The 12411-nt window shown below is 38.2% G+C and overlaps 1 protein-coding gene across 1 annotated transcript; it reads left to right on the forward strand.

The window, feature by feature from the left end:
* Positions 1–9004: 9004 nt before the first annotated feature.
* Positions 9005–9949, forward strand: LOC120619009 (olfactory receptor 7A17-like). Its single transcript, XM_039883138.1, has one exon. The coding sequence runs from the start codon at positions 9005–9007 to the stop codon at positions 9947–9949; it is 945 nt and encodes a 314-aa protein (XP_039739072.1).
* The last annotated feature ends 2462 nt before the right edge of the window (positions 9950–12411 follow it).

Consider the following 12411-nt stretch of genomic DNA (forward strand, 5'->3'; position numbering starts at 1 on the left):
AGAGAGACTGAGCGAATAGACTGAGGGCACTGCCTTTACTAGAGTCCAATGGCAGCATTGCTAGGATTTTGTGGATTTGTATTTTATTGTCAAATTTAAAACATGAATGGAATAAGGGTGTGAGAAGTGAAAAGCAGGGTCACTCCTGTGGTCAGTTATATAGGTTTTCAGAGCTTTCAAAATGAAGACGTTCCTTGGTTGGGCGGCCTGTGTACTTATCTAGTAACTGTGTTGTATAACTGGTGATTAAGACTAACTGGAACTTTAAGCAAATGTAATCAGTCAGAAAGGTCTATAAGATGAGCTAGGCTAATGGAATCTATGTAATCACGAGAACCCTCCTGGAAGCTCTGTTTATAATAGAGCTCTATGGTTTTAACTTCTTTTTCCCTTCTATAAATACCCTTCCATCCTGGCACCCAAGCCAGAGTGTGCACGTGGCTTGCCATGTCTATATGCACTGGGTTGCAAACTCTTCTTCTCAAATAAATCCTATTTGGTGATGAAACATCTAGTCGATGTTATTTTTCAGTCTATATTTTGGGGGCTCGTCTGAGATTTCAGAGAAGAACAATGAGATGGTGTCAGGGCAGGTGAGCCACCAGGTGCAGGTGCCTCACATGAAGCCACTTGGGCTAAATGCTTGCTCTCCAATTAGGAAGCTTAGAGTGAGTCTCCTTGAATCAAGTTTCTGCTTTTTGCATTTTGAAGTTCTCTGCACTTTATTGGGGAATTGTTCAGGGGATTTATTTTTGTGTGTGCATAGGTTAGCAAGGGCTTGTCTGTTTGTCCCTCTGTCGTCTGTGAGTACTCAATTTGACACATTGACCTGACTTCTTTGGAAACGGGTTGTCCTTTGAGACAAAAATGGCTTTTGCCTAAAGATCCCTTTGGGTCAGAGTTTATTTCTATTGAAATTAGTCAGTTTGGCCCAGTGTTAGACTGCCGTCTCAGAGAGAGAAGTGCCACCCAGCTCAGCCTCTAACTGGGCTCCCTGAGGTCAGTTATTTTTCTAGAACTGGCTCTTAGCCTTCAGCCTAGTCCTCTGTGAAAAGACTTCTCTAGATTGAGGCTGGCTGGTGTCTGACCTGCAGGTTGCTCAAGCTCTTCTAAATTGTCATAGGCCCTCTAATCTAGAGGAAAGTCTCTGAAAAATGAAATCACAGCTATCTAAATATTCTATACCATCTCTCTTTTGCCACAGATGCTGGCCTACTAATAGTTTAAAACCACCAGCAATGTTCATGCGCATATTTAGCTAAATGGGCAGATATGACTAAAAGTGATTCAGAAAATCAGGGGCCACTCTGGGTAACTTTTGAGATTCCCAAGCTTTATTTTCTTAAAACTGTATTGGACAATAATAGCACTAAAATAAGTAAAAACTGAGTGGAATGCCAATTTTGAATGATATTTTGAGGCTTCCAAACGAGACTAAAAATTAGAGGTTGCCTTTTTCTGAAATAAAGTCTTAAAATTAACAGAGCCTACTAAAATTTTAAAAAAACAGTGGTGTCTGAAGCCACGTGTTCTCCCTTTGCAGCGCTGTCCTGCCCTTCCCCCTCTCCTCCACCGTCTCAGGATCCACCTTCAGGTCCACCCTCTTCTTCTACACAGACTTTGCCTCAGATTTTCGATCTTGCCCAAGTGCATCTCTCCAACCTCTATGCCTCACACTCCACCTTCGACGCCATTTTGCCTCCACTCCTGCCTTCCTCACCTTCAGTTCTGCCTCTAGTGCCATTTTCTCTTGAATCCTCTCCTACTTTCCTTCCTCTGAACTTACCAATACTTTCCCATTTTAGATTAATGTCATGGGATCTTAACACACTCCAAGTTTCATGTCTTTTTGACTAAAGTTGAGTTTGGAGCCATTGTACAGGAATTCCCTAAGGTACCTGAGGATCTGCACAAGTTTGCTGAGGAATCTGATATTATTGTTCAGGTCTATCAGGCTGGGTTCTCTGGTTTATATCAGCTACTTCACGTATTCATTGGCGAAGGCCATGCTCAATGCTGGATGAGAACTGCCAGATGCAAACATCCCAAAAGGAACTTTGAAGAGCAATCTTTCAATTTGGGGGAAGAAGCTGGAGAACTTGTTTGAAAACTACACCAAGCAATTCCCAAGGCTTTTGTGAAGGCTGCTGATCAGAGCAAAATTCACTCTTGCTCACAAAAGTCTGACTAATCTGTTCATAACTATTATAATAGACTTCAGGTCATTTTTGAGGAAAAGTCTGGTTTTCAGGTGTTGCTACTACTCAGGTACCTTTTAATTCTTTGTTAATGAGCTGAAAAGAGATCTTTCCCTCTTAGTTAAGATAACCAGGATAAAATGGGAGACTGTGGCCACCCTGGATATGGCCATTTGACTTGCCATCCTCTAGATGAACCAGCATAAGTAAGGTAGCCAAGATTTTTAATTTTCACACTCAGCCCTATGTGAAACCAAAAGACTCCAAACTTTTGCCATTATTACCAAGAGCCAAGACACTGGAAAAGGAATTCCATGAGTTGAAGCATTTCAAATGCTCTCAGCCTTCTCATCAGCCGTCTAACCATCTTTCAGTTAGTTGCCTTACTTCCTGTGAAATCCTTTTGTTAACCTCTTCCCATATAACTTTCGCATTGTAATAACCTTAATCCAGATACACTTCTCCCTTCTGGGACTGATTAAGCACCTCATATGTGCTTGAAACTGACCCCGTTCACGACTCCTCCTGACGATATGCAGGAGACTCCTCTAGGTAGAGCTGATTTCTCATGGTTTACAGGTGTGGTTCATACTTAAAATATGACAATGGTAATTACTGCAGTGGTTATGCTATTGTAACCCCTTTCAAAGACATTGAGGTGGCATTTTTGCCTTTAGCTACTTCAGCACAGCAGGCTGAATTACCTGCCCTCACTTGAGCTTGCATTTTAGCCAAGGAAAAAACTGTCAACACTTATAGTGACTGTACGTATGCCTTTGGAGTAGTTTATGATATTGGGATGTTATAGAAGCAACCTGGTTTCCTTACCTTCAACAAAGATAAAATTATAAATGGTTCATGTATCAGGAATTACTGGATGCTATACTTTTCCCTGATGCTTTATCTGTTATTAAGATCCCAGGACATTTTAAACCTGACTGAAATTCCTTAAAGGAAAGGTAAACATTTCTGTTTGGCTCCCATGGTCTCAGTTGCATTCAGCTCAAAAATAATCTATATACACATTTTTGGATGATTCATTATGAACCCCTAGAATCATGACTTTTGCATGTATCTGTTCAGTTTTTTTTTTATCATCTTTTATTGGAGAGGTGGTCTTTTCCCCCCATTGCATATTCTTGGCTCCTTTCTCCTAAATTAATGACCATTTGTATTTATTTATTTCTGGTCTCTATTCTGTTTTATTGATCTATATGTTTTTATGCCAGTACCATATTGTTTTGAAGACCATAACTTTGTAATATAGATTGAAATCAGGTGCTGTGATGCCTCCTGCTTTGTTCTACTTTCTCAAGATTGCTTTGGCTGCTCAGGGTCTTTTGGCCACAGAACTTTAACTCAGGGGTGGCATAAGGTCCTATGAGGTGAGACCTCTAGCAGGTGGAGCAGTGACGGAGAAGAAGTAATGAAAACAGGATTCACTTGACTTCTAACCTGGTCTCTTGGGAACAGAGAATCAGCAGGACAATTTTCCATTCAGTCCAGACCTGTGACCCAGAGGGAAATAATGTGCTCAGAAGTGGGAGTAACAGTGGAAACAGTTTCTAATGAGTAGATAAAGGGAACTGCAAATATTTCCTCCGCTGCAGTCCTCTAGCGTATATATCCTTAGGCTCCATGGGACATGGTTGTTGCTTTTGGATTCCTACATGTGGCTCAGAGACCAATGCTTCACAACTTCCTGCTGTCTTTACTGGGGACAGAGCTCCAGTCTCCATCATCAACCATCCAGATAGGAATTCAGACTTCTACACGGAGTCCTCCTTCTCAGAGGCTCCACCCAAGTGAGTCTAAGAGCCCAGTAGGTAGTCCAGGAAAGGGTCAGAAAGAATGGAACCTGAGAACTTCTACCTGAGGTCTCCTGAGAGCATAACCAGCCTCACCCAGAGCCCAAAGATGGCCACGTTTGTTTGCTAGGTGCACTAATGAATTTAAAAGTAATTTATTTAGTATTTTAAAAAGGGAAATGCTTATTGGAATCAGCAATACAAAGATCATTGGTGACAGTTCAATGATGAAAAAGGAAGTCCATTGGATGAGAATTAAGAAGGAATAGGAGGCATAAAGTGCTTCCAGTAAAATCAGAACATACACAAGGAGTCTTGCAGTTTGGAGGAGTAGGCAAACAATATTAGGTGTGGAGGCGTGAGCAGGGAAGTGAGGGCATTTTTTTTTTAACAGGAGTTTATTTGAACATGTTTTTTATTCTTTAAAAACATCCAGACCAAGGCAATAGATACAACCTTGCAACAGCCTTTCCTGAGAGGAACATATCATCTCTCACTGTTGGGTATTCACATAAAAATATTCAATAAGTGAAAGAGGAATAACAAATAGTTTTACTTTACAATTATTTTGTTACTTGCACAACTGTGTATATTGTTGGTTTATAAACCTTTTAGTTCACTGCAAACTGTGCAATTTCTTTACAAAGTTTATATAGTGAGGGCTGAATTCTTCTTGTGTTTTTTTCATTTTATGCTTTCAAACAAAAATCGCAGTTTTTTCCACTAAAGATTTTTATTGTTTGACAGTGAATTATTTTAAATATAGATAAATATACTGAGGGGAATGTATGAATGTTTACAAATTTTGTGTGGTTAATTCTATCAGTAAGTAAGTTGTTTTCCCTCTATTACATCTTTATTATTAAATTTATTGGAGTGACATTGGTTAATAAAATTATATAGATTTCAAGTGTACAGTTTAATAATATATATGTATATTTCATTATATGTTAAACAGAAGGTCAAATTTTAAGGGTAAAAATTTCTCCTGCATCCTTAGTAGTATAAATCTTCTTTCATATATATTACGTTCTTATTTCACATCTGTTTCTCCTTATTTCTACCTTTTTGTTTTTCATGGTAATATGTGTTTTTAAAAATAGCAATCACCTTCTTTCATCCTGTGAAAGTCATTCTTTTGCATTCAACTAATGATCACTTCTCTGTTTTTCCTAAGCATATTTGATTCCATTTACATTTTTATATGTAGAATCTGGAATATTTGATACTGCTTCCATCACTGACTTTTTTAAAAGTATTTTTATAATTTTTCATTTGCAGATCTTTGACAATTTAATCTTTAATTATCGATCCACGTTGATGCAGTTAAATTGTTATTTTATATCTTTTCTTTTAAAGTTAGTCTTAGATTTTTATTCAATTTATTAAATGCAATAATTTGAATCTACAATATGAACATGGTTTTATTTTCCTGAAATTCTTTTCATTTTATGATTTTTTTCATTCTTTAACATTTTTTCTATATAAATGCACACATTTATGAAACCACTTAAGTAACATTGCAATAGAGAAGGCCCAGTACCATGAAATGAGTGTGATATGACATCATGTCCTCAGGGATAAAAGTATAAATAAAAGGGGACCAATAGATGTGGCAAAGAGGATTTTATAGAGTATGTCTGGGGAACCTTTGCATGTTGGACAAAGAACAGAACCAGGACGAGTGTACCCATCAGATGTGTCACAAGGAGGTCAACACTTAAAGCCCGGAAACAGCAAAGAACCACAAAGAAAAGTGAGAGAAAGGCCACTTCTGGGCCATATAAAAATGAGGGTGATCAAATAAACATGAAATAGGTGGAGGAATAACAATTAGATCAGAGCTGAGGTGGATGCTGTGATGAGGCCAGTGGGGCAATAAAGGTCTAGTCAGTGCGAGATCCCTCAAGTCCAAGGGAACTGCAGATCCGTCAAGTCCCACGCTGCCTGTCTCCTCTCTCTGCACCTGGCTCTCTGTAGGATCATCATTCTTGTTGCTTTTCCCTCATTGGTAGGAACTGGTGTTCTTTTAAACTATATTTTCCTGTACAGCATTGGAGTCCAAAGATTTTTTTTTACTTTTTCCCAAATAGGACATTCCAGTTACACTGTGATCCAGCATGTCCTCACACAAACACAGAAATACACATGTGCCCATGTGTGAATGCACGCATACGCACACACACCTGACAAAGAGAACCATGAAACAATATTGTATGTACCCTCACTATGTGTGATGCACTCTCATAGTTTCTTTTGTGACTTCTTGATTCCATTCTATTTAATTATTACAAACCATAATCCAACACCCTAGAGGGTCCTGATATAGAATATGGAAACATTCTTTTAGCATGTCCTCCATACCTAGGTTAGTTTTTCCTGCTTCTCCTTTTTCTCATTACAGGCGCTTTCTGTTAGAATGCGTTCTCTCATCCTTCCATGGAATACATATTTATTCAGCTACTGCTCCCAACTCAGCTAAGTCTGGTGGGAAGGTAGTGATGTGAATAACATGCTGCATGTTATGCATATCACAGCACTCACTGTGTAAAGGAAAGAAAAGGCATAGAATTAACTAAAAATTATTAAAGGCATAGAATTAACTAAAAATGATTATGGGCACCATAACACCTAAATAAGTTCATAAGAAAGTTTTTTTCTTTGATAATGTTCAGAAAAAGAAAAGTTTCTTGAGAGAGACAATGCAAGCCATTTGAAAGAGAAGATGGAGATTTGAGGATGCAGAGGGGGTGAAAATTTCCCTAAGACTAGTGAGGAGACTCTAAGCGGATGAAAGTGTGTGTGTGAAGACTCTGATCATTGAAGCTGTAAATCAGGTAAATCTGGGAGTCAAGTTCAATATTGGAAGTCAGTGTGAGAGAGGGCAGAGCCCTATGAGTGTGAAGCTGGTGGAAAGGTCACAAAGAGTCGAGCTCTTGTTTGAAGCTACAGAATTTTAGCTTCTATCTCACTGACATCAGCTTTGTAATAGAGAAACTCCTCTCGTAGGCCTTAGGAATATCTTTTTGGCAAGAGAGGTCCAGTGTGTGATAGATGGGAGAGAAGACAGAAACTGAAATACGTCTGTGGAATTGGAGACCGAGAAGTGAGGAAGCAATGGAGACACTGGAGAGGTAGAAGAAAATAATCGGCCTCATCTCATCACAGGGGTAACCTCTCATTTACCCACAGGAAGGAACTGTGCTAAGCATGTTACACATATTGTTCAAATCTGTCACCACTCTGGATGGAACCCACTGTCTGCACTATTTGGGTGAGGATATTAGCATTTAGAAGGTCTGGTTGTCTCTCTTTGTTCAAAAAGCTAAGAGGTGGTAGATCCCAGAATCAAAACCCAGTTTTCTAGTTCCAAAAATTTTACTCTTAATGTCATTTATAAATGTCCCTTCTCATTTCAGTTTTTAAAACTGCCATTTTTTATGCGCAGTATATATTTTCTTTTGTAAATTGTATGTTTAGTCTCTCTGCGCATTTTCTAGTGGGATATTAACTCTATAAAATGTCTTGACACCATAAAGATATTGCTTTTTTCTCTTTTGAATTAATTATTTGCTACTTTCTTGGTTATTCTGGGCCTTGAGGGAACAAAACTACTGTTGGCTTATTGCCAAAATCAATGATGAATTTTCCTCAGCACAATCTCTCAAAGACCCCCACCCCCAGCTTATTGGATTCTTCTTCTTCTTCTTTTCTCTTTTCTTCTCCTCTCTCTTTCTCCGTCTCTCTCTCTCTCTCCCTTTCTCTCATTTTATCTCTCTATTTATTTAACTTATTGTTTTAAGTACAAGGCGAAAATAGTTATATCAAAATGGAGCCCCATTTTTACATCTCCATTGTAGTCTTATCGACTGAAATTTGGTGCTGTTTCTATTTTATCTTGAGGAAAATAGTCTGTTGACACCATGCCTTGTATCATTCCTTTCCTCATTATTATGGCTAAGGGTAGGTACAGCTAGGTAGTAACATGGCCATACTCTGTGTACCTGTGGTTTACAGAGCATGAGCAGTTCTCAAGACAGGGGTACGTAGTTCATATACTCCAAAATGTGACCCTTAAAACACAGTTGCTAGTATGTTATCCAACAGATGGAAATAAAGAAGGGATCACTTCTACTCACAGGATCTCTTGAAAACAAAAAGAATAAAATGAAAAGAACAACATGAGGTTAAAGGATCCCTGTGTCTTAAAGTTTCATCTGTAGCAGACACACCATCTCATTCCTCCAGATTCTCTGACATCATCCTTATCATCTCTCTCTTGCTCATTCTCTTCACCACAAGGCTTCCTTTTGAGCCTTGATTTCTTAAGACAAGTGCCAACCTCAGGACCTTTGCACTGGCTCTTTCTAGCATACACACCTCCCCAGAAATCTTCCTATCTTCCCTGTGTCTCCTTGAGGTCTCTGTACAAATGGCACCTTGTTTGCATAGTTTTCTTAATTCTAGTAAAAATAACAACACATCCACTCTCTTTTATACATAATTTCTTTTTCCTCAAAGCATCTCTACAGACTGACATCATATATGATTTTTCATTTTTAATATTCTTTCTCCATCATTGAATTATAGGAACTTTTGTTTCTCAGCACCCTACAATACTTGACAAGAAAATGGACAGGATTCAGCATATATTCCTTAATACAAGACAGAATTTATCATTGAATCTGAAAAAATACATGATTTATAGGGCAAAATTCTGAGAGTGGGACAGGAATTGGTAATCAGAGATGTCATAAGAGATTTTTTAAAGGGAATCAGATTTATGATATTATATATATAGAGAGAGAGAGAGAGACAGAGACAGAGACAGACAGAAAGACAGAGGCAGAAACAAAGACAGAAACAGAGAGAGACTGCAAAATAGAAATGGTACAATTTTAACATGTTACTAACACCCATATGCAAAAGTTAATCATATTTTGTTTTGTTTTGTTTTGTTTTGTTTTGTTTTTCCATTTTAGTCACCGCCTCTACCACATGGAACCATGGAATGATACACGACTTTCAGAATTTCTTCTTCTGGGATTTTCGGAGGAACCAGAACTGCAGCCCCTCATCTTTGGGCTCTTCCTTTCCATGTATTTGATCACTGTGTTTGGAAACCTGCTTATCATCCTGGCCGTCAGCTCAGACTCCCACCTCCACACACCCATGTACTTCTTCCTCTGCAACCTGTCCTTGGTGGACATCTGTTTCACCTCTACCACCGTCCCAAAGATGCTGGTGAACATCCAGACACAGAGCAGAGTCATAACCTATAAAGGCTGCATGACCCAGATTTATTTTTTCCTACTCTTTGGAGTATTGGATGACTTCCTCCTGACCGTGATGGCCTATGACCGCTATATGGCCATCTGTCACCCCCTACACTACACAGTCATCATGAACCCCTGGCTCTGTGGACTGCTAGTTCTGGTGTCCTGGATAACAAGTGCCCTGTATTCCTTGTTACAAAGCTTAATGGCTTTGCAGATGTCTTTCTGTACAGACTTGGAAATCCCCCACTTTTTTTGTGAACTCAAACAGGTAGTCCAACTTGCCTGTTCTGAAAAGTCTCTTAATAGCATCATGGTGTATTCTGGAGTTGGGCTACTGGGTGTTGGTCCCCTCACTGGAATCCTTTACTCTTACTCGAAGATTATTTCCTCAATACATGGAATTCCATCAACTCAGGGGAAGTATAAAGCATTTTCTACCTGTGCATCTCACCTCTCGATTGTCTCCTTATTTTATTGTACAGGTCTAGGAGTGTACTTCATCTCTGCTGCTACTCACAGCTCACAGGCAAGTGCAGTAGCCTCAGTGATGTACACCGTGGTCACACCCATGCTGAACCCTTTCATCTACAGTATGAGGAACAAAGACATAAAGAGGGCTCTGAAAAGATTCTTTGAGATGCCAGGAATAAGAATAACAGGATAATCATGAATGCTGTCTTTGAATATCAGAACATATGCCAAAAATTTAAAAATAGCAGATTATTATAATTATACTCAGTTTTGTTTGCCTTTATTTTCACCAATTAGCTAATGTTGCATAACGAACTGTCTTAAATGCTATAATTTATATCAAATGGGCTTATATACTGGGAGTTATTCTCTGCTCAGATGCTCATGAGTCTGCTTCAGCTGGTAGTCTCTACAGCTCAACCGTGTTGTCTTTGAGGTTGTAGTACACCCCTCTCTTGAACCAAATTATGACAGTTTATATGTGTAGTTTAATCTTCTAGTTAACAAAAAAAATGAGTTTACCAAAAGTGATTTGTCTTAAAATAGTGTCACTGTTTTGCTATCCATATAAGTCACATCACTTTCTACCCAGTGACATTTCTCCCTCCCCTGTTAAAATGTGACTCAACTACCTGTGCTCTACATCTTACCTTGAGCCAGGCATCATTAGATGTTTTTTTCCTGTGCATATTACAATTTAAAGTTTACTAAATTAAAGGGACATTTAATTTAAAAGAGTACATATTATATGGGTCATTTATACATAATTCATGGAAGTGTATGAAAGCTTTAATTGCATTGTTATATAATTGAGAAAAATTGAATCTCCCTGAGCCTCAGGTCTGTATTTCTGATGTTAATGTGGAATAATAATAATTCTGATGAATTCATAATTAATGAATTCTGTGGAAATATTTTATTGAGTACAAGAACTCTTTCATAAGTTGGCATTTTGTTTGTGTATATGTATTTGTATATTATTTTTAACAAATAAACACACTCACTCACATATATATGTATACACACAGACTCAATAATTTCATCTTTTTGTTAAAAGGAAATTTTAGAGAAAACTGAAGAGGATAGAAATAAAAATAACTATAGGTTGGTTAACATGAAAATTTTTAAATGTAGAAATTAAAGCAGAATTGTTGTCTTGAGTTTAATAATGAATTATTTTCCTATCTGAATGTCCAAAGACCTCAAAGTCAGAATCGCATTTGCATTTATGCAACGGAGAATTCTCCGTACCAGCTAATGCAGTAAACTCTCCAAATCGACCTTAGACTTTTTTCATCTACCTATGGGGGTGTGGGTGGAGGTGTACACAAAATGTCCTTACCCAGAGGAACCAAAATTAAAGAATTGAGAAGCTTAAAGTCAGTTTTCTATGAAAACAATTATTTAATAAATGTCTGTATACATTGCTATTGCTGCTGTAACAAATTACCACACTAAGGATTTAAAAGAAAGAAATTTATTCATCTATAATTCTGGAGGTCAGAAGCCTAAAGAGAGTCTCACTGGACTAAAATCAAAATGTCTGCAAGGCCAATTATCTTTTAGAGGCTTTAGGAGAGAATTTGTTTCCTCTCCTATTCCAGTTTCTCATGGCCACAAGCATTCCTTGGCTCATGGCCCTTCCTCCATCTTCAAAGCTAGCAATGTAGCATCTTCCAGTGTCCCTCTAATTCCAGCTATTCTTTCTTCCTCTTCCACATTCTAGGACCATGATGGTAACATTAGTTCCACCTGCATAATCATGACTACTAATCTTCTTAACTTTAAGTCAGCTGATTAGCAAACTTATTCCATCTGCTACCTTCTTCCTCCTTTGCTATGAAAAAATAACATAATATGAGTTTCTGGGGATTATGTTGTGGATATCTTTTTGAGGCTCTTATTCAGCCTACTATAAAATCAGGGCCCTTAGATAAAAGAATCGAATGAGTTACTTTTCCAGAAGTATACGATATGATGTCACTCATTAATCTTTATATGAAATAATTGAGCAATAAATTCATAATAACCTCTATTCCTACACGCAAAAATGACTCCAGGTTCAGAAGACTTAAAACTACCTACACCTGACTCTAACTCAGAACCACAGCCTTGCTACTCAGAGAGGGGTCCTCACTCCAGGACCTGCCACATCAATATCACCTGGGAGATTGTTTGATTCTCAGAATCTCTGGGCCCCCAAGGATCTGTTGAATCAGATTCTGCATTTGAACTAGAATCCTGAATAAGTCATACACACAGTGAACTTGGAGAATAGTTGATGTAGAATAAGTTTTCTCTCAACTCTTTATATATTGACAATTGGGCAGAATAATTATTTATGTTGGGTGTTGTAGTTGTTTAGCAACCTCCCTAGACATTGCTAAATAGCCCAGGGACAACATCATCTCAGGCTGGGAACCACTGGCCCTGAGTTGAAAACTGGAAGCATCCTGTCAGATATCAATCAAGACCCATCCCTCACTCAGTTTGTAACTTGGGGTGAACACTAAACTCCTTCAAGTCCCATTTCTGCAAAGGGGAATGGAGTCCATAATAGTACTACCTCATGGATGGACTTTTTGAAAAATTTAAATTAGACGAAGTTTATAAGGTGCTAAACTCAGATTATTCGACATAAAAATATTGAAATGT

Source organism: Pteropus medius, unplaced genomic scaffold, assembly GCF_902729225.1.
Source record: "Pteropus medius unplaced genomic scaffold, Ma_sr-lr_union100, whole genome shotgun sequence".
NCBI lineage: Eukaryota > Metazoa > Chordata > Mammalia > Chiroptera > Pteropodidae > Pteropus > Pteropus medius.